The 22,364-nt window shown below is 39.4% G+C and overlaps 1 protein-coding gene across 6 annotated transcripts in view; it reads right to left on the bottom strand.

The window, feature by feature from the left end:
• COL14A1 (collagen type XIV alpha 1 chain) overlaps nucleotides 1-22,364 on the bottom strand; it is a 264,099-nt gene that overhangs the window by 21,176 nt on the left and 220,559 nt on the right. For all 6 annotated transcript variants that reach the window (XM_059901421.1, XM_059901422.1, XM_059901423.1 and 3 more), the window contains 5 exons: nucleotides 21,670-21,723; nucleotides 20,861-20,932; nucleotides 8,361-8,396; nucleotides 7,289-7,355; nucleotides 3,911-4,099 (listed from right to left, as the gene is read on the bottom strand). In XM_059901421.1, coding sequence (XP_059757404.1) covers nucleotides 3,911-4,099; nucleotides 7,289-7,355; nucleotides 8,361-8,396; nucleotides 20,861-20,932; nucleotides 21,670-21,723 — 418 coding nt within the window. The remainder of the gene's footprint in view (nucleotides 1-3,910; nucleotides 4,100-7,288; nucleotides 7,356-8,360; nucleotides 8,397-20,860; nucleotides 20,933-21,669; nucleotides 21,724-22,364) is intronic.

The raw sequence follows: 22,364 nt of genomic DNA on the forward strand, positions 1-22,364 counted from the left end.
TGGGAATCCGCCTGCCAATGCAGGGGACACGGGTTCGAGCCCCGGTCCGGGAAGATCCCACATGTCGCAGAGCGGCTAGGCCTGTGAGCCACAACTACTGAGCCTGCGTGTCTGGAGCCTGTGCTCCGCAACAAGAGAGGCCGCGATAGTGAGAGGCCCGCGCACCGCGATGAAGAGTGGCCCCTGCTTGCCACAACTAGAGAAAGCCCTCGCACAGAAACGAAGACCCAACACAGCCAAAAATAAATAAAATAAATAAATTAAGTTAAAGGAGACAAAGGGTTAATGAGAGCGAGGAAGACAATCAGATGGAGTGAAAATACAGTCTTCTGTTAGGTAATAAGGAAAGTCATGAATGGTCATCTACTTCACCGAGCTAATGTGGAAGGAATATTTGTAATTTCTATTCTCTAAAAATGTATATTCTTTGGATACTTCAATGATAAGAATGGCGTTAATCAAAGATCTTGAACTAGAACAGTGTATTTCAAACTGAGCTCATAAAATCCAAAGGTGCCCCTTAGTCTTTTTTTTTTTAATTTTATATCGGAATATAGTTGATATACAATGTTGTATTAGTTTCAGGTGCAAAGCAAAGTGACTGTTATACATATACATATATCTCTTCTTTTTCAGATTCTTTTCCCATATAGGTTGTTACAGAGTATTGAACAGAATTCCCCATGCTGCCCCTCAGCCTTTTAACAAAAGAAAACAGGAAACAATAGTAAGGGAAAGTATTATTTCTATTTGCCTCAGTTATATAAGTTTGAATGCACACACATGCACATGCATACTGCATCATGATGTAAAATGTATTTCTTCTTGTTCATTATGTTTTAAGAAGTTTGAAAAACTTTTGAAAAATTAGAATAGAGAAATCAGATGGAGTACTTCTGGTGAAAAATTAGCCAAATCAATAGAGTCACGAATTTTTTTTTTTATGAAGACTCAGCAGAAAGTGAGGTTCCCCTCAATGCTATGCCAGAGTCTCAACATCCATATTTCTTTCAGTCTTACTTTTGTAGCTTATTATTTGTCTAAGTACACCGCCTAGTAATAGTACTTATTTTTACTCATTATAATAAAGTGTCCTTTTAAAATTGTATTCTACAGTATAGTGATAATCATATTTTATACAGAAAAAAATCAAACATGATCTCTGGTTTTTATTTCCAGTCCTGACATTGGCTGACTTCTAGCCTCTTTGGGCCTCGATAACTTTATAAGCTTCTTTTTTATATAAAATGAGAGGGTCAGGAGAAAAGACGGCTGAAGTTTCTTCAGTTTTAAAATTCTATTGTTTTGGTTTAGTGGAAAGGCAGACATTTTTCTGTATCAATCTTTTCTGGGTTTTTGGACCAGAAGGCTAATATCAAAACATGAACCACTTTGCTGTATACCTGAAACTAACACAGCATGGTAAATCAACTGTACTTCAATAAATTTTTTTTTTTTTAATTATTGTTCTCCTTGCAACCATGAATCCCAGTTGCAACAGGATTGAAATACTTTGCTGGGAATGAAAAGTCCCCTGGGCGCTGGCCTATAAACCCCTACCTTAAATCCCAAAGCACACCCTCCCAGTTGGTGATCAACCAAAATCACCTTCCCTCATGCTCAAAGGGCATTTCTCACTTTCTCTTACTGTCATCCTACCTGTGTTTGTGAAATACAGGATTTTGCTTATCTACTATACTCTTTCAGAATATATACATACATGTATGTCAGAAAATTATATCACGGAAATTCATATTTCAAGGGCTGTCTGGACCACTGTTTGAGGACCCTTGGCTGATTTTTCTCTGATCTAAGCATTCAAGTGTTCTTGCAGAGCAGGAAAGACTCAATCTGGCAGGAACAAGGACAGGACTTCCAAAAAGAACAAAGACAACTTGTGACTTGCCGAGAGTGACTCAGGCGCTGGCTCTGTGCTCCCTGAGTCACAGTTGATCCATCACTGACCCCATTAGAGGGTGTCCTGTTGACAGAGGTGGCCACATTCCTGGCTGCCAGATCGTTGGTACACTGCGAGGAAATTATATCCTTCTCTACATCTGCCGATTTAGTGCCCTGGCGCAGGAAAACCCTTTAGAAAGGAAAATCAGAACTGGGTTGCAATCAAAGCAACAATTATCTGGTGAGGACCTATTATTGCAAAGCAATTCAGACCTGAGCCCTGCTTTCTGCCATCATGCTGTTCATTAACACGTGATGACTGCTAAAATGGGTGGGAGAGACGGTCAGAGCATCAGGTATTCAGGGGGTGGAGACATCTGTTGGTCTAGAACAATCAACAAAAACTTCATGCATGAGACAGGGGTTAAGCTGAGCCTTGAACTGAGAGTAAGATGCACATAAGGCAGGGAAAGGAAAGGACATTTCCACAGGGGGAAGAACAAAGTGTCCAAAAGTGCAAAGGCAGAAATGCACATGGCCTGTTGGCATGGATCAAGAATAAACATGAGGTATTATCTTGGTAATCTGCATTTTACATCTCAAATTTGATCAAAGGAGTATATCCTACCCATTTCATTAAAGCAATATGACTCACAAGAGCAGATAGGTACTAGTTAGCTTTTCTCCCAATCTACATTCCATAAAATTGTGTCCTAGAAAATACTTTTATTGGTTATCTCTTTTCCTATCACTTTCTTTGTGGCTGATATGTAACCCCATTTTCCCACATCTCTTTGATTTGATCTGCTTCTGGAGTGGGAGATCTTGGCCAATTACAAAATTGGGTGAAAAGCAATCGAAAGAGTCCATTATTGTATTGCACAATACTGCTAAGACCTGTAAAGGGTAGAAGAAAAGGCTAAGTAGGATCTCTATTTGAAAGAAACTTTAGTAGGAAAGATGAAACATTGGCCCATGGAACTATTAAATAAAATACTGCCTCATGTTATAGGAAGATGAGCCACAAACAGTATTTAATTTGAAGTTTAGAATTGGCATGGTCTACATAAGCACATGTAAATCATATGTTGATATGACTCATGCCTTACCTCAAGGCTGCTACTGACCGTTGCCTGGTATGGGCACTGTACAAAAAAAGTACCAGACCTAGGAAGTGAGCTCTCTACTTGCCATGACACATGTGGACAAAGAATGCTGCTTGCCATATCAGCAAACAAAAGATATTGTGTCCATCAAGCCAGCAGCCACTACGGCTGCCCCCAGCAGTGCACCCTGAGGAGATTCAGGATGGAAAAGAACAGAATACTGGCTCTAGGTAGTTAAGGTTCGTATCAAAGGAATCATTTCAATAAGCCCAGACTCTTGCATCTTCCCATTCATAGAAAAGTGCTAAATTCATTAATTTGAGATGCCTGTTTTTCTTTAATTAACAGTTCTCTTCTGATGTTCCCACTACCTGGTTTTTGTTGCAAAACTCCTACAAATCCAGGTCCTCTTTCACCTCTTTGGAGCAGTTCCTCAGACCCATCTGAGAGGCTGCGTCCCAGGCTTAAGTCCTCAGTGAATCCGCCAAATAAAACATAATTCTCAACTTTTAGGTTGTGTGTTTGTTTTTTTTTTTTTTTCAGTTGACACATATGTTTGATGCTACATCTGTCCAGAGGGGGGTATCATTTTGTAATTCTATCTGGATGGGCATATTTTTTTAATTCATCCATCTAGAGGGGACCTCTTTCTCTCATTAGCTCAAAAGCCTTTTAGAGGTGAATTGGGGTTTCTGATCCTCCTTTGGCATACAAGCAGACATGGCTCTTAATAAACGTTTTGTAGATTACTCAATCTTCTCAGTATTGGGGATGAATAAATAAGAAGCTGAAGAATAGATGGAATAGAATTAATTTAGGTCCATTATTTGGAACTTTATCATTGCATAAGCACCACTGTTACACTCTGTTTCAGCGCACTCAGTGAGAGGAGTGGTCCAGCTTACCTCGTTCTCCTGGGGTCCCCGGCACACCTGCATTTCCTGGGAAGCCTGGGGCACCTGGGGGTCCTTGTTCACCAGGGGTTCCAGGTGAGCCTGGTCTCCCAGGCTCTCCAGGAGGCCCTTGAATGGTCCGGATTGATGTTGACTGGCTGGGAATCTGGTTGAGGATGGCTGTGTACCTGGCCATATGACCTGAGACATGAAGGACAAAGAAGCATTGGATGAACTGTCACACATAGAAAGGGAGAACTGAAGGTATTACTTGTCAAGGTTCCAAACAATTCTGTTAGACACCCACCAATAGGAAGAAGCAGATCTCTCTGAAATAAGTTGATTTCCAACTGAAAAATTTTTGCATTTTACTTTGGATGATATTAACAGCTGGATTGTATTCAAGTCGCATCTCATGTGTTTGGAATTCCACAGCTCACGTCAGCATCTCAGTAAACATCTCTGACCAGAAATCATAAATTTTTTCTTCACCGCCAACATTTATCTGACCCCTAAATCCTCACCCAGTTGCCCCTTTTCCTCAGCGATTTCCACCCGAGTAATATGTCTTTTTTCCAACCCACAAAGCCTGTTCCACCCTCTTGCTCAGAAATCCCCAGACAAGTGCTCTGTTTCAACTCATTTCTTCATTGCCAAGCCTTTTTGCAGAAACCTTTACTTGAGTCCCAGCTGCAGAAACTCTGAGTAGCTTTATTTTTAAAAAAAATCTGGCTCTCTCTCCCACAATCCCTTAACTCAGTTGTGCCTGGAAGAATGTATTTTAATAATTAGAAGTCTAGATTGAGAAAGTATTTGATACCATAATGCCCCATTTTTCAGCATCATCAGGAGATAACATTTTCCCAAAGAAGTGAACTTTCCAGGTGACTGTCATTTATTCCTTTTTAAACATTAAACCCTAAATAAAGAATAGTAACCATTTTTAGAGGGATGATTTCTAAGACATAGTCAATGCATTCTTAAGCACAGGACCATTACTGTAACTAGGGCTGGCTTCCTGATGACTCAGGAGCCATTAGTAGCCATGTTCATGAATGTCTGGGTGGGATCAGACATGTCCACATCTGCTTTTTCAGCTTCCTCCTTTGATAAAAGGGCCATCCTTTATTATCGATACTTCTCTAGCTGTCATCACCTCAGCCTCACACAGCTTCCCACATAACCTTCCCTAGCATAATTCAGATCTGGACTAAAAACCAGGTAACTGAGCATGTGAGGAATTATATGCTAAATGATAATCAAGTTCTGAGGTGAAGCCTAAGGAAGGAAATAAGAAGCCCAGAGAAACGTGAAGTGGTGTGTGGACAGATGGTTGAGGTGCCAGAAATACAGCTTCTGGGTGGGTTGGGTTTTGCTCATAGAGTGGCATACAATCTCTTCTATTTTTTTCCTCTGACCATGACATTGACAGGCAGGGCCTTCCTATTTTACAGACCTGTTTCAGCTCTTGTATAACCCCTGCTGGCTTCTATTTCCTAGAAGTTATTCACAAGAATCTGAGAATTCCTGAGGGGAAAAACTGGATGTTGGACTCTCAATTTTTAGGGCATGTTTCAAATAATCACATATTTATATAAGATTTTTATTCTACAGTGGAATAAGTTAGCAACTATTGTGAAATCTTCCTTATATTATGGTCAGTGAGTCATATTAGGATTTAACCCTTAGGTTTCCTTAAAATCATTACCCACCCATTTACAGTGGATACTTGAAATGAGAAACTTACAAAATAATCCAAGGTACAGGTTAGCTTTGGACATATTCTACTTAATGTTGTTTCCCTTTTATAATTAATTGTATTTTCAGAGATCCTATTTTGGCATTAAACTTAAGTAGTTTCATTTAACTGATAAATTCCCTCTTTCACAACCACTAGTTTGGGCAATATAATACAAAATGAAATAAAGTTAAAATATAGGGAGCATTACTACTACATCTGAAGATAGTAGCTTTGTATTCAGTTTGCCCTAAGATTTACGTCTTAATGAAAACTCTTCCAAGCCCCTGTAGACCTTCACTCCATGCTTTCTGCAGGGTGAGATCTGGGTTTATCTACTGCAGATGGAATTTTGGACCCAGCCAATAGCGCCTTCTTGGACACTTACAAGACTCCCAAACTTCCCGGGTTAAAAAAATATAACCTCAAAGCTGTTAAGGCAGCCGCTTAGGTAATGTCGGCCTTGGAGATGGTGGATGCTACAGAACTGGGGGGGCTTGACAGCAGAACCAGGCCAGAGCTGTCTGGGTTTGAGAGGAATATTTCATCTCCATGTGGCCTCAGATCTTTGTGGAACTAAACAAATGACTGGCAGAGAGAAGGGCCCACTCTAGTAACCCTCTGGTTAGATTACTGAGACAAAATATAAAGTCAGTGGGCAGGAGAGAAATGCACAGATGCGTGGGTATGTAAGTGAATGAGCATGAATCAGTAACTGAAATACCGGCCTGTGGGAAAGTTCAAGTTTAAAATGAAGAAATGGTGGGCTTCCCTGGTGCGCAGTGGTTGAGAGTCTGCCTGCCAATGCAGGGGACACGGGTTCGAGCCCTGGTCTGGGAAGATCCCACATGCCGCGGAGCAACTAGGCCCGTGAGCCACAATTACTGAGCCTGCGCGTCTGGAGCCTGTGCTCCACAACAAGAGAGGCCGCGACAGTGAGAGGCCCCCGCACGGGAATGAAGAGTGGCCCCGCTCGCCGCAACTAGAGAAAGCCCTCGCACAGAAACAAAGATCCAACACAGCTAAAAATAAATAAATAAATAAATGAATTTATTTAAAAAAAAAAAAAAAAATGAAGAAATGGGACAGGTGTGACGTAAAGTGTGTTCCAGTGTAATTTTTGGCACGGAGCTCAAGTATCATGTCAAATGTTCACATGAAGCCTGTCCCCATGTGTGCATGTATGTTTGTGTGTCTGCATTATTTTTGGTATAAATCTTAAAGAATAAAGGGAAGGGCCTTGGGCTAACCAAAAGAAATGGGTAAGAAAGAGATATGGATTTAAATCTAGTGGCTTGAAGGTAGCTTCTGATGCCTTAGTTTGGCAGTTTTCAAGTGCTGAGGACCTGAGAAAAAAATCTATCCATTTGGAGAGATGAAGAAGAAATAAAAGATTTGATATGGGTAGTCAAGTTAAACCTATATGGGCAAACAGAGAGTTTTTGGACAAACAACAGAGAGGAATTTGGCCTCTGCACCATCGATGCAGAACTCTAGGGTAATATGTAATGATCCCTTAGATGGGTTAGTGATGGCCATCTGTAAAGCTTATGTTTCTGCAACAAGACAAAGCTTAGTCTTTACGCTTGTGCGAAAGGCAAATTCCCATTTGGACGAGTAATAGAAAACATCTGTGACTATAATGCACTTACTTTGGATCAGCTGTTCGCACACCTGATGTGCCACTGCTCTCACCATGGCTTGAGACTGTAGGTCACCCTGGATGAGAAAAAAGCAGACTGCTGACTCTCAGCCTCAAACCCAGCCAATGGCAGGACTTCCAGGATGGAAATGGGACTTGACCCATTGTTCCCAACCTGGGCTCTTTGGCTCCTAGCAACAGGTAGGATTGACCACCATGGTGCACACGGAGGAGGTATAAGCAATCGGACACTCATGGTACAAGGTTCCTGAGAGCCTTTATTAAATTAAAAAGTTCAAGTGTTTCTGGCCCCAGATACCAAAAAATTTAATAGTTTTGTAATAAACCCATACATATTTAATGCCTTATTTATCGCTCTTTAGAGCTTGTAAAATACAGCAATTTCTCAACCACTGGCTTACTTAATACTAATAGCAACTCAGAGGAAAGATGTTAAATCCATCTTACAGATGAACAGAGTTAAACATACTGCCCAAATTTTCACAGAGGTAACTGGATGAGTCCAAGGTCACTGCTGTTTCTACTAGAGCCGACAGCACAATTATATGAGCAGTGGCACAATTTCTCAAAGGAGATAGAAGGCCCCTAAAATAAACTGATTTAAGTTTCACAGCCAGTTCTTTGATTCCATGCTGCCTTTGTCTTCCTTGGTTCCCATATTGGAAATACACAAGCCTCAATCTACCGCTTGGCATTTTGAATAGAGCTTTTACTTTTCTGAAGCCTTTTCACACCCATTACATAATGTCTTCATTAAATCCACTTTGTGAGTTAGATGAGTTTGATTCTCTCCATTTTAGCCTTAAAGAAATGGCCCAAGGTCATCTAGCTGGAGAGTAGCAGATCTGCAACTAGAAGCCAGCACTCCTGACTTCTAGCCCACAGGGTGCTTTCCACTTGAAAATGTGCTCACGGTCAAGCGAGTTGAGGAGGGGGGGAAGAGGAGGAGTGGTATTAGAGCAATGAGTAATCATGATAGTAAATGGTTATCCTTTATCAGGCTTATGCAACAAAAGGTGTACAGTCAGCTGCGGCTGGTCAACAGTCCAGAGGATACTTACTCGTTCTCCTCTTTCTCCCTTTACTCCAGGGACACCCTGTAAAATTTTAAATTGTCAAGTTACTTGTGACACTGCACTCAGCCAAGCATGATAGTGTATCTTTTCTTATTGTGTCAACATTTTTTATTAGCTCTCATAATTCTACAGCAAAAATAGATACACAGCAACAGGGTTAAACAAACAGCAACTGGTAATCTCATCAAGCAGAGATAGCTCTTTTAAACATTTTACTTCTCCAGCCTTTGAATGCACAGACACAATATGTTTGAATACAAAATTGGGATCATGCAGCAATACTGCTTTGTAACATAGTGTCACTGAGTAAGTCATTCACATCTTTTCGCACAAAACACCACCCTCTGAATTGTACTTTACTGATGCTGCATAATTGGTTTCACAAATCTCTGCTGAAAAGATAAACTGTTTTAATTTTTGAAAGAATATCTCTCACAGAAAGGAAAACATCTTCCAACTTAAGAGTTCAAGTAAAAGATGAAATCAGTGAAATCCCACATCCTCACCCTGCTTTCCATCCAGAATAACAGCAAACAATTCTTTCTCCCTGAGTCTCCCTGATAATACGAGCTTGTATTAACACGAATTCTCAGCTGAATCATTATTTTGTTTTGTGGCTTAGCTACTCTTTGATCCATAGGAAACTTTATCATATCTGTAAAAACTTTTACTGATACAACAATGGCGTTTTTAGTGTTTCTGCAATGAAATTACATGTATAATGCAAAACATGTGTCTTCAGAAGAATTTCATCTTTTTGTTTCAACTCCAAGGCAGGGTAATAGATTTATTGAACATCATTTTATAGTCTCTATCAAAAGGATAGTGAGTGCCATTTATAGATGGAATTTGCCACACTGTCAGACTGTTCCCAGTTGTTACTATAATCTCAACAGGTCCCAAATCAAACTCATATCGTCTCCAAAATCTCTATTCAGTTAGTCATCCAAATTCAAAATTCTGGGTTCACCCCACGGTGTGCAGGTAAACTGGCTTTCTGGAAAAAGGAAATGCCCTCACCTGTACTGTTTGCTGTTTTCAGAGGTGTACTTGTACTATGGCTGATTTCAAGTGACAAATGTGCTGTCACTGAAGATGGAATTTCAAAGGGAAGAGAAGCGCAAAATCTACTGTCCCAAGCATGTACAAGCCAGCCCAAGCCCACCACTGGTTATATCTTTTATCCTTCCTTCCTTTGCCTCATTTTTTTTTTGAATTTTATTTTATTTATTTTTTATGCAGCAGGTTCTTATTACTTATCCATTTTATACATATTAGTGTATATATGTCAATCCCAGTCTCCCAATTCATCACATCACCACCGCCCCTGCCACTTTCGCCCCTTGGTGTCCATACGTTTGTTCTCTACATCTGTGTCTCAATTTCTGCCCTGCAAACTGGTTCATCTGTATCATTTTTCTAGGTTCCACATATATGCACTAATATACGATATTTGTTTTTCTCTTTCTGACTTACTTCACTCTGTATGACAGTCTCTAGATCCATCCACGTCTCTACAAATGACCCAATTTTGTTCCTTTTTATGGTTGAGTAACATTCCATTGTATATATGTACCACATCTTTTTTAGCCATTCATCTGTCGATGGGCATTTAGGTTGCTTCCATGACCTGGCTATTGTAAATAGTGCTGCAATGAACATTGGGGTGCATGTGTCTTTTTGAATTATGGTTTTCTCTGGGTATATGCCCAGTAGTGGGATTGCTGGGTCGTATGGTAGTTCTATTTTTAGTTTTTTAAGGAACCTCCATGCTCCTCTCCATAGTGGCTGTATCAATTTACATTCCCACCAACAGTGCAAGAGGGTTCCCTTTTCTCCACACCCTCTCCAGCATTTGTTGTTTGTAGATATTCTGATGCCCATTCTAACTGGTGTGAGGTGATACCTCATTGTAGTTTTGATTTGCATTTCTCTAATAATTAGTGATGTTGAGCAGCTTTTCATGTGCTTCGTGGCCATCTGTATGTCCTCTTTGGAGAAATGTCTATTTAGGTCTTCTGTCCATTTTTGGATTGGATTGCTTGTTTTTTTAATATTGAGCTGCATGAGCTGTTTATATATTTTGGAGGTTAATCCTTTGTCCATTGATTCGTCTGCAAATATTTTCTCCCATTCTGAGGGTTGTCTTTTCGTCTTGTTTGTAGTTTCCTTTGCTTTGCAAAAGCTTTTAAGTTTCCTTAGGTCCCATTTGTTTATTTTTGTTTTTATTTCCATTACTCTAGGAGGTGGATGAAAAAGATCTTGCTGTGATTTATGTCAAAGAGTGTTCTTCTTATGTTTTCCTCGAAGAGTTTTATAGTGTCTGGTTTTACATTTAGGTCTCTATCCCATTTTGAGTTTACTTTGGGTATGGTATTAGGGAGTGTTCTAATTTCATTCTTTTACATGTAACTATCCAGTTTTCCCAGCACCACTTATTGAAGAGACTGTCTTTATTCCATTGTATATCCTTGCCTCCTTTGTCATAGATTAGTTGACCATAGGTGTGTGGGTTCATCTCTGGGCTTTCTATCTTGTGCCATTGATCTATATTTCTGTTTTTGTGCCAGTACCATATTGTCTTGATTACTGTAGCTTTGTAGTATAGTCTGAAGTCAGGGAGTCTGATTCCTCCAGCTCCGTTTTTTTCCCTCAAGACTGCTTTGGCTATTTGGGGTCTTCTGTGTCTTCATACAAATTTTAAGGGTTTTTGTTCTAGCTCTGTAAAAAATGCCATTGGTAATTTGATAGGGATTGCATTGAATCTGTAGATTGCTTTGGGTAGTATAGTCATTTTCACAATATTGATTCTTCCAATCCAAGAACATGGTATATCTCTCCATCTGTTTGTGTCATCTTTTATTTCTTTCATCAGTGTCTTATAGTTTTCTGCATACAGGTCTTTTGTCTCCCTAGGTAGGTTTATTCCTAGTTATTTTATTCTTTTTGTTGCACTGGTAAATGGGAGTGTTTTCCTAATTTCCCTTTCAGATTTTTCATCATTAGTGTATAGGAATGCAAGAGATTTCTGTGCATTAATTTTGTATCCTGCTACTTTACCAAATTCATTGATTAGCTCTAGTAGTTTTCTGGTGGCATCTTTAGGATTCTCTATGTATAGTATCATGTCATCTGCAAACAGTGACAGCTTTACTTCTTCTTTTCTGATTTGGATTCCTTTTATTTCTTTTTCTTCTCTGATTGCTGTGGCTAAAACTTCCAAAACTATGTTGAATAATAGTGGTTAGAGTGGGCAACCTTGTCGTGTTCCTGATCTTAGTGGAAATGGTTTCAGTTTTTCACCATTGAGGATGATGTTGGCTGCAGGTTTGTCATATATGGCCTTTATTTTGTTGAGGAAAGTTCCCTCTATGCCTACTTTCTGCAGGGTTTTTATCATAAATGGGTGTTGAATTTTGTCGAAAGCTTTCTCTGCATCTACTGAGATGATCATATGGTTTTTCTCCTTCAATTTGTTAATATGCTGTATCACGTTGATTGATTTGCATATATTGAAGAATCCTTGCATTCCTGGGAAAAACCCCACTTGATCATAGTGTATGATCCTTTTAACGTGCTGTTGGATTCTGTTTGCTAGTATTTTGTTGAGGATTTTTGCATCTATGTTCATCAGTGATATTGGCCTGTAGTTTTCTTTCCTTGTGACAACTTTGTCTGGTTTTGGTATCAGAGTGATGGTGGCCTTGTAGAATGAGTTTGGGAGTGTTCCTCCCTCTGCTATATTTTCGAAGAGTTTGAGAAGGACAGGTGTTAGCTCTTCTCTAAATGTTTGATAGAATTCGCCTGTGAAGCCATCTGGTCCTGGGCTTTTGTTTGTTGGAAGAATTTTAATCACAGTTTCAATTTCAGTGCTTGTGATTGGTCTGTTCATATTTCCTATTTCTTCCTTGTTCAGTCTCGGAAGGTTGTGCTTTTCTAAGAATTTGTCCATTTCTTCCAGGTTGTTCATTTTATTCATATAGTTGCCTGTAGTAATCTCTCATGATCCTTTGTATTTTGGCAGTGTTGGTTGTTACTTCTCCTTTTTCATTTCTAATTCTATTGATTTGAGTCTTCTCCCTTTTTTTCTTGATGAGTCTGGCTAATGTTTTATCAGTTTTGTTATCTTCTCAAAGAACCAGCTTTTAGTTTTATTGATCTTTGCTATCGTTTCCTTCATTTCTTTTTCATTTATTTCTGATCTGATCTTTATGATTTCTTTCCTCCTGCTAACTTTAGGGGTTTTTTGTTCTTCTTTCTCTAATTGCTTTAGGTGTAAGGTTAGGTTGTTTATTTGAGATGCTTCTTGTTTCTTGAGGTAGGCTTCTATAGCTATAAACTTCCCTCTTAGAACTGCTTTTGCTGCATCTCATAGGTTTTGGGTCATTGTGTTTTCATTGTGATTTGTTTCTAGGTATTTTTTGATTTCTTCTTTGATTTCTTCAGTGATCTCTTGGTTATTAAGTCGTGTGTTGTTTATCCTCCATGTGTTTGTATTTCTTACAGATTTTTTCCTGTAATTGATATCTAGTCTCATAGTGTTGTGGTCGGAAAAGATACTTGATACGATTTCAATTTTCTTAAATTTACCAAGGCTTGATTTGTGACCCAAGATATGATCTATCTTGGAGAATGTTCCATGAGAACTTGAGAAGAATGTGTATTCTGTTGTTTTTGGATGGAATGTCCTATAAATAGCAATTAAGTCCATCTTGTTTAATGTATCATTTAAAGCTTGTGTTTCCTTATTTATTTTCATTTTGGATGATCTGTCCATTGGTGAAAGTGGGGTGTTAAGGTCCCCTACTATGATTGTGTTACTGTCGATTTCCCCCTTTATGACTGTTAGTATTTGCCTTATGTACGGAGGTGCTCCTCTGTCGGGTACATAAATATTTACAATTGTTATATCCTCTTCTTTGATTGATTCCTTGATCATTTTGTAGTGTCCTTCTTTGTCTCTTGTAATAGTCTTTATTTTAAAGTCTATTTTGTCTTATAGGAGAATTGCTACTCCAGTCTGTGTCTTTTGGTTGGAGCATTTAATCCATTCAGGTTTAAGGTAATTATCGATATGTATGTTCCTATTACCATTTTCTTAATTGTTGTGGGTTTGTTTTTGTAGGTCCTTTTCTTCTCTTGTGTTTTCCACCTAGAGAAGTTCCTTTAGCATTTTTTGTAGTGCTGGTTTGGTGGTGCTGAATTCTCTTAGCTTTTGCTTGTCTGTAAAGCTTTTGATCCCTCCATCGAATCTGAATGAGATCCTTGCCGGGTAGAGTAATCTTGGTTGTAAGTTTTTCCCTTTCATCACTTTAAATATGTCATGCCACTCTCTTCTGGCTTGTAGAGTTTCTGCTGAGAAATCAGCTGTTAACCTTATGCGAGTTCCCTTGTATGTTATTTGTCGTTTTCCCCTTTCTGCTTTCAATAATTTTTCTTTGTCTTTAATTTTTGCCAACTTGATTACTATGTGTCTCGGCGTGTTTCTCCTTAGGTTTATCCTGCCAGGGACTCTCTGCGCTTCCTGGACTTGGGTGGCTATTTCCTTTCCCATGTTAGGGAAGTTTTCAACTATAATCTCTTCAAATATTTTCTCGGGTCCTTTCTCTCTCTCTCTTCTCCTTCTGGGACCCCTGTAATACGAATGTTGGTGCGTTTAATGTTGTCCCAGAGGTCTCTTAGGCTGTCTTCATTTCTTTTCATTCTTTTTTCTTTATTCTGTTCCGCAGCAGTGAATTCCACCATTCTGTCTTCCAGGTCACTTATCCATTCTTCTGCCTCAGTTATTCTGCTATTGATTCTTTCTAGTGTATTTTTCATTTCAGTTATTGTATTGTTCATCTCTGTTTGTTTGTTCTTTAATTCTTCTAGGTCTTTGTTAAACATTTCTTGCATCTTCTCTATCTTTGCCTCCATTCTTTTTCCGAGGTCCTGGATCATCTTCACTATCATTATTCTGAATTCTTTTTCTGGAAGGTTGCCTATCTCCACTTCATTTAGTTGTTTTTCTGGGGTTTTACCTTGTTTCTTCATCTAGTACATAGTCCTCTGCCTTTTCATCTTGTCTATCTTTCTGTGAATGTCCCTTCCCTTGCCTCTTGCATGTCTATTACACACACATACACACACGTACATGCACACTTTTTGCATTGCAATTCCTCTTATATCCATCCCTTCTACTCCACCACCCAGGTGCTACCCTAACCATCTCACACCAGGGCATTTGCAACTTTCTTCTAGCTGGCTTCTCAAACTAAAAACCCTCGCTTCCAGTCCATCCTCTACACAACCACTAGTCTCATCCTCCTCAGATACTACCAGCATACAACTTAGAAAGCGCAGTGCCTGTTGATTGATGGCAGCTCTTCCTCTATTCAAAAATCACTCAGTGATTCTTAGACATCCATGTGACAAAGTCAAAGTCCTCGAATTCAAAGTCTCGTTATTTATCCCCATCTTCCCCACCTCCTGCTCATCAAAATTACAACTTCTCATTCTCACAGACCTGGTCTAGTCAGTGTATAAAAACATTTGAAATGTGAGAAAGGTATTAAGCATATACCTTATAAATTAGGTATCAACAATAGGAATATTCTAATGCAATACTTAGTTCAAGTATCACCTATTTGACACTAAATTTTTATTGTAGTATAGCGACAAGTCATTGCATGGATTTCTCTTCTCTCTGTGTGGATGGTAAGACCTCTAATACTGGGGACCATAACTTATATTACTTCATGTTTCCAAAACCACCTAGCCCATTTTTTGCATAAAAGAGTCACTCGAACATTCAACTAAGTCCAATATTGAAATATTTATTATAAATCTAGGACTGCTGCCTACTTCCTTTGCAAGCATTCAACGCAAAGCAAAAACAAAAATCAGCAAACAAAAATAAGTAACTATTTCACATTTTTAATATATTAAGAAACTGTTTGTAAATACTAGTAGTTTAAAACTCAAGCTGATTTTACCATGTTCCAAGCACTGTCCTCGGTGTATTAACTCATTTAACTCTTATAACAGCCCTATAAAATGAAGTCATTTAATCCTTGTAAGATTCCTATGAGATAAACTTATTTATTCTTTATAACAACCCTATGAGATATTACTTCCATTTTACATATAAGGGAAGTGATGTACTAAGAAGACAAATAACTTGCCCAAGGTCACACAATAAGAAAATGGAAAAGATGGGACCTGAACCCCATCAGCTAAGCTCCAGAATCTGCACTCTCCCCAGTACACACTACTGCTGCCATGAAAGAGAACACTGCTCAACAAATTTGCTAGCCAGAATCTTTTATTTCAGTGAAGATAATATTTTTCCTAATTAAATAATAATTTAAAAAGCAAACATATATCTCCCAAACCTCACTGTAGTCATTCAGAATTAGATTTTTGTTTTTTGTTTTGTTTGTTTTTTGTTTTTTTCAAGTGACTTATCATTTTACTTGAGTCATTTCTTATAATCTATTTTATCTTGAGTATTTTTGTTTCTGAACCAATGTATTCTTTGATATTTCCATTGCTAGCTATCATTTATTAAGTTGTCTTGTCTGAAATGCTTGAAACTTAGAAAAAGAAACTACAGGGATTTCCCTGGTGGTCCAGTGGTTAAGACTCCATGCTTCCACGGTAGGGGATGCAGGTTTGATCCCTGGTTGGGGAACTATGATCCTGCATGCCACGCTACGCAGCCAAAAAAACAAAAGAAGAGGAAGAAAAAAGAAAAAGAAACTACAATGCAAACCTGAGTGATAAGGTAAATGGACAGCATCAGCTGTGGGCACCTTCTGGTATATAGGGATGGATGTATTTAATTGGGCCTGAAATTCCTCAAACTCAGCCTCACAATGCTTGTTACTAAGTAGCTGCAGGACGTAGCTAGGTGGTCTCCAAGAAAGATCCATTTAGTGAATATATCTGAATAGCAAGAAATTATTTTTTATTCCAACTTCTCTGACATTTTTTCTTTGATTTTTGCAAAGTAAAACAAAAACAAACTAAAAATTCCTGAGTGAGTTATGGTTCATAACTCCACCAAAGTATGCTTTGAGGGAAAACACACATTCCCTGTACATGTAGGCAAGAAAAAGTGGCACATTTTCCTTTAATTTCAGGAACCCTTGAAATGTAAAGAAAAGAAAATACAGTAGCTACATTCATAGATTCACAGAATTTTAGTGCTGAAGGCAAGAAGAATGATCTCATGGTCCAAGCTCCAAATATTAAGATGTCTGCTAACCAAAATCAAAACATCCCTCATTCAGCTCTAAATGTCTCCCACGTCTGACCCCCAATCTATAAGAATAATCTTCTCATACTCACCTGAACATCAGCCTAACTGAAAGGCAATCATACCTTCATTCTTTCTTTTAACAAACACTTATTAAGTACCCTCTATGATACCGAGCTGGGGTCTAGGAATAAGAACATGAGTATGATCAAATTTCTGCCCTCAAGGAACTCTCCTTTTGTGGAGAGATGGACATCGATAGCTGAAATGAAGTCTGTCAGCCTGAGGACATGCGGGTGGCCTCACACAGGAAGTGCACAGTTTAAGAGAGAGAATAGCCAGGAGCTCACCACGTGGAGAAAGGAGGAGAAAGCAACCCAGACAAATGGAAGAGCATCCCCAAAAGGCAAAAAAAAAAAAAAAAAAAAAAGAAGTGTGAAACAGGATGGCATATATATATATTGGGGGAGCTTTAAATAATTTGGGGTGACAACTCCAAGGGATGTTGTCATCCCCCCAAGAGAAAGGATGATGCCAGATCAAGTCAGAGGGTAAAGTAAGGGCCCATCGTCCAGGGCTACGTATACGTGGCTGAATATTTGGGCCCTATCCCCTGGTGACAGGGATCCAGTGAGGAGATTCAAGCCAGGAAATGACACAACAGAAAGATCTGTACTAGAAAGATCTTTTGGCAACTGGAGAATGAACAGACCAGAGCTAGAGCAGAGGCAAGGGGCTTCTGCTTAATTCAGTTTAATTTCAAACCCTCTTCATTCCACGAGAAGCAATTAGAGCTTCTCATGACAGTCTTGGTGAGAAATGAAGAGGGTTTGAAATTAAACTGTGGCAGTGGTGATGAAGCAAGAAAGAGAGGTGAAAAATATTAAAAGGTACAACAGACAGGGTTGCCCTGTGTTTGCTTTATGTTTTATTACAATCCCCATCTAAAGGACGCCATCTTCATGTTTTTGTAGGTGGAAATCACACCCATCTGTGAAAGATCCTATTAAAACACACGCTCTTTCAGGAGCTGTTCCCCTCACACCCTCAACTGAGGGCAGGGGGTTATCTCCCTCTGTATGTCTGTCTCTGACTGTCTGTCTCCCTCAATGGGACTTTCCTTGTCTTTCCTTTAAGGCATTTCTCACTGTCTGACTTTTATTATACTTTCTCATATAAAACAAAAATCATCATTCTCTCTAGCTCTTCCATGAATGTGGAAAAATATCTTGGTCATCTTTTATACCCCTCATGGACCCTTGTCCCTCATGTCTCTTGTACATATTGTAGCTACTCGGTAAATATTTTTAAATGAATTAATTGGGAAATTGACATTCTGAGAAGCTAGATAAATTGCTTAAGTGACATGGCTCACACAGCTAGTTAAGGTCATGTGAGGGCCACGTCTAGAACCTAGGTTTCCTGACTTCTAATGCAGCGCTCTTTAAATGATGGAGCACTAGACCTTTCTACCTATATTGATTTCAAGCTAAATGCATGGTCCCTTCTTCCATGTGCTTCATCACTATCTGTTCTCCTGCAAGGGGAGACACCATATTTTAGCTTATGCTTAAGCCTCAGGTAGGAATTATGACCGCAACAGCATTAATGCCCATTCTGTCCTGGGAAGTCAGCAGCTAAAAGCAGGGTTCATGAAAGCAAGCATTTTCCTGGCACCGACTATAGGAAACACACTGCTATTTTCAGTGGGGCGGTGCGTCTTTCTTGGTCTCTTTCCCTTACGCCTTCCTAGACAGACATCCATGGGAAATCAATCAAGGCCTTTACACCATGACACTGAGCCTACTTTACTAGACACGTCAGTCTGGCAGCCAGCAGGCATATGGCTCCTCCCAGCCCAAAGCACAGGGAAATGTCTGGGCTGGACGGTTCAGAGAACAACTGGCTTTTGAGAGAATACCCAGTGCTGTCTCTGATATAAATGCCACCATCACTGGCCCTTTTCTGTTGATTTATAGTAGAAGATAATATTATTAACAAGTGTTTTATTTCCAGGAAAAAAAATGTATTGCTATTTTTCTATGTCCCATATTTAAAGTCTATTCTAGAGCTACAAAAGGCCAGATGGATAAGCAGGGTGGGGTCCTACTTACCTAATGTAATTCATGTCTCACTCTCTACTCCTCCCACAGCCTGCTGTTCTCTCCCAAGTACTCCCAGAGCCTGTTCTTTCCTATTGCATTCTATCCCTCTGCGGTTAGGATCAACCCAGCTTGGGTTAAGGGAAACTGCACAAATACATTTGTTTATTGTCTAACCAAGTTAAACCAGTGTTTTGGTTTTTTGTTTCGCCTTAAGGTGCCTCAAAGTCTTTGCTATCCTAAAATTTGTCATGACTTTCTGAGAAACGGTTTTAGTATACACTGTCTCTGAGACTTCTTTCCCAGAACCCCTTGCTCTCTGAGCCCTGCTGACATATTCTGGAACTCTTGTTCCCTGGAGCACATTTTGGGAAGTGGACTGAAGCCTGGTAGCAGAGATAATAGAAAAAGATGTGTGAGGATAAAGCAATCAAATTTTCTTCTGTGACCCATTAGCAATTTGATATGAAAAGAGGAGATCTAAAAGGGTTTTGCACCATGACAATGTAGCTATCTTCCATAAGTATATGGCTTTGTAAAATGACAATTAAGGAGAGCTTTATTTGGGTGCGCAAATGAGGATGCATTTGCTAAAATCTGGAGGCATTTTTTATGTTCATGTCTTATGTGTGTTTGTGTACCTGCATATGTGTCATGTGAATCACAGCCTAGAATAGGACCCTGAGGGCAAAATCATTTTATTGAAATGAGTTTCAAGAATAAAGAGTGACTATCTGAGTAGCTAGAGGGAGAGAGTTTCTTTCTGAATGAGAACCAATGTTTCTATTATGCCTTGTTCAGTGTGGTAGGCAGAAAAAGTCCCCTGAAGTGTTCATGTCCTAATCCCCAGAACCTGTGAATATATTACTTTATGTGGCAAAAGGACTTTGAAGTGTGATTTAGTTAGGATCTTGAAGTAATGTAGGGAGATTATCTAGGATTATCTGGGTGGCCCAAATGTAATCACATACATCATTCAAAGCAAAGAAACTTTCTGGGCTATGTTCGGGGGAGATATGATTATGGAAAAATGGTCAGAGAAATGCGACACTGCTGACTTCAAAGTGGGCCACAAACCAAGGATGGTGGGAAGTCTTTAGAAGCTAGAGAAGGCAAGGAAATAGATTCTCCCCTAGAACTTCCAGAAAGGAAAAGCTGACACCTTGATTTTAAAACCCAGTGAGAATACATCAGGCTTCTGACCTACAGAACTGTAAGATAATAAATTTTTGTTGTTTTAAGCCCCTGAGATTGTGGTAATTGTTATAGCAGGGAGTAGAAATCTACTTCATTAACCTCTCCTACCCTCACCCTTCAGATTTCACTGTTCCATGAATCCTTAGCACATCTGCAATGTATATACATTGACACTTCTCAATTGCTTTAGTTTATGGATACAGATTTGGTACCTCACAGACAATATCAGAAGGCTGACTAATAATTATACCCAGAAGGAACAATTTGCAAGTCGCAGAAGATGCCAAGTGTGCCTTTGGAGGCTGTAATTCAACAACCTTATTTTATAGACGAAGAAACAGGCCCAGAGAGGCTCATCTGTTTCTCCCCCATCCTACCCCTACCCCCTCCACTGATCACATTTAAGCACCAACCTAAGAGATTAGAAGCACAGAAATGGGAGGTAATTAGTTCCATTCACTGGGCTTTCATTTACACCACTATTCGCGAATGTGTGAGTGTGTGTTTTAATGGCAAATTCTGTCTTTCTCGCAGAATTTAGAAAAGAAAAATCTCTTCCCATTCTCACTAATCCTTGACTTTCTCCAGCCTTGTATTTCTCACCCAGGAGACAGGCCTAATTAACAGATAGTATTGTACCCAATCCCTGTAAAGATGGCATTGAGTTGACTTAGCCAAATACAGAATAAAAACAATGGAAATATATATAAGCAGAAGCTTAGCTGCAGATTATTCCCTGTTGGGACCATTTGTCTTTAGCCATGATATATGCACAGTCTGATCTTAATCTTTATCCTAGGAGATTCTCTGTTTTCCTTATGGATTCCCACAGAATCCAGTCCTGAAAAAAACATTTTGACCAAAAAAGATGTTGTAAATTTAAACACATAAATAAACCAGAGGGATAACTGGGCAACCATCCTGACTGGCTACAGCCACATACTCACAGGTGGCCCGAGGGCGCCTTGGGGTCCCATGCTTCCTGTGATTCCTGGGGCTCCAGGGGCTCCGGGAATGCCCTAATAGACAGGAATGTGCAGTAAAGGTGAGGACTCACTCATTGTCATCGAAAACAGCTAGCTCTCAAGAAAGAGCAACAAACTTGCACATTAACCTCACCTCCCCGCCCAACACCAAGTCTTCAGGATTCACTGCTCACTCCTGTTTCCAACTAACGTACCACAAAAGTAAGGAAGACGGTTTTGGAAAAGCCTCCACTCTGTCGGTTAGACGTAGTTCTTTCAAATTCAAGCCTTTTTTACATATAGTAGTGACATATACACACTACTATATAGAAAATAGATAATCAACAAGGACCTACTGTAGAGCACAGGGAATGCTACTCAATACTCTGTAATGGCCTACATGGGAAAATAATCTAAAGAAGAGGGGATATATCTATATGTATAACTGATTCACTTTGCTGTACACCTGAAACTAACACAGCATTGTAAATCAAAGATACTCCAATAAAAATCTAAAAAGAAAAAAAAATTCAAGTCTTATCTGTGTCTAATAAAAACTAAATCAATGCAGGTGATCTTATGGCAAAGTGGCTCAGAGGTAGAATAGTCAAGCCACATGGATACATTATTTTTTAAGGATGTTTTAGGAAGAGCTCTGTACCAAGGGACAAGTTGTTACACTATAGCAAAGATGGCCGCCAAGGTGAAAGGTTTGGCAGAAGAAAATCTCTCAAAAGAGATGAACTGCTTTAAAGTAGTACTACATCCCAGTAGTTCCTGGAAATACTTACAATTGGCCCTGGTGGTCCCGGAGGGCCAGAGGATCCATCCTTTCCAGGAAAGCCCTGGGGGAAGAAAAATATGGTGTGTCAACTATGCAGTTGCCTGACATGGCTTTCAGAAAAGGTGCACTTAATCCCATTTAATATCTGGGGGGCAAGTCCTGTCATTTACTCTGGACTTCCAAGGATTCACTGCTTTTATACCCTTCATGGGAATTGTTCTTGGCAAAGACTTTTGTGTCTGTTGGCTCTATGAAATTGTCCGATGTAAGAATTTTAGGTGTAAGAGATACCACTTACAAACATAAACAGGAACTTGTTTCCAGAAAGTGTTTTTTATTAAACTAAGCATAACAAGTGAGAAGGGAGATCAATTCTGGTCATTAATGACCAGCCAAAAAGACGAATTAGTGTCTTTCAGGACCTAAGGGAGTTTGGGGCAGGGAATCCCTATCACAGGAATCTATATTACAAATTAGGAGTATTACAATATCTGCAACTCTGCAGCTCTTCAGGAGCTGCCTGGGAGCAAATCTGGGGGGATTTCCTGCTGTAATAATACAGTTCTGACTGCTGAGCAGGTTTACTGAATGTGTGTACATGTTTGCTTCCCATTCCATGATGGAAGAGTTTAAGGCAGAAAGCAAACGATGTTCTTTATAAAAATATCTTCCTCAATTATTGAATGTGTGTATGTGCATGTT

The sequence above is a fragment of the Balaenoptera ricei genome, chromosome 17, assembly GCF_028023285.1.
Source record: "Balaenoptera ricei isolate mBalRic1 chromosome 17, mBalRic1.hap2, whole genome shotgun sequence".
NCBI classification, from domain to species: Eukaryota; Metazoa; Chordata; class Mammalia; order Artiodactyla; family Balaenopteridae; genus Balaenoptera; species Balaenoptera ricei.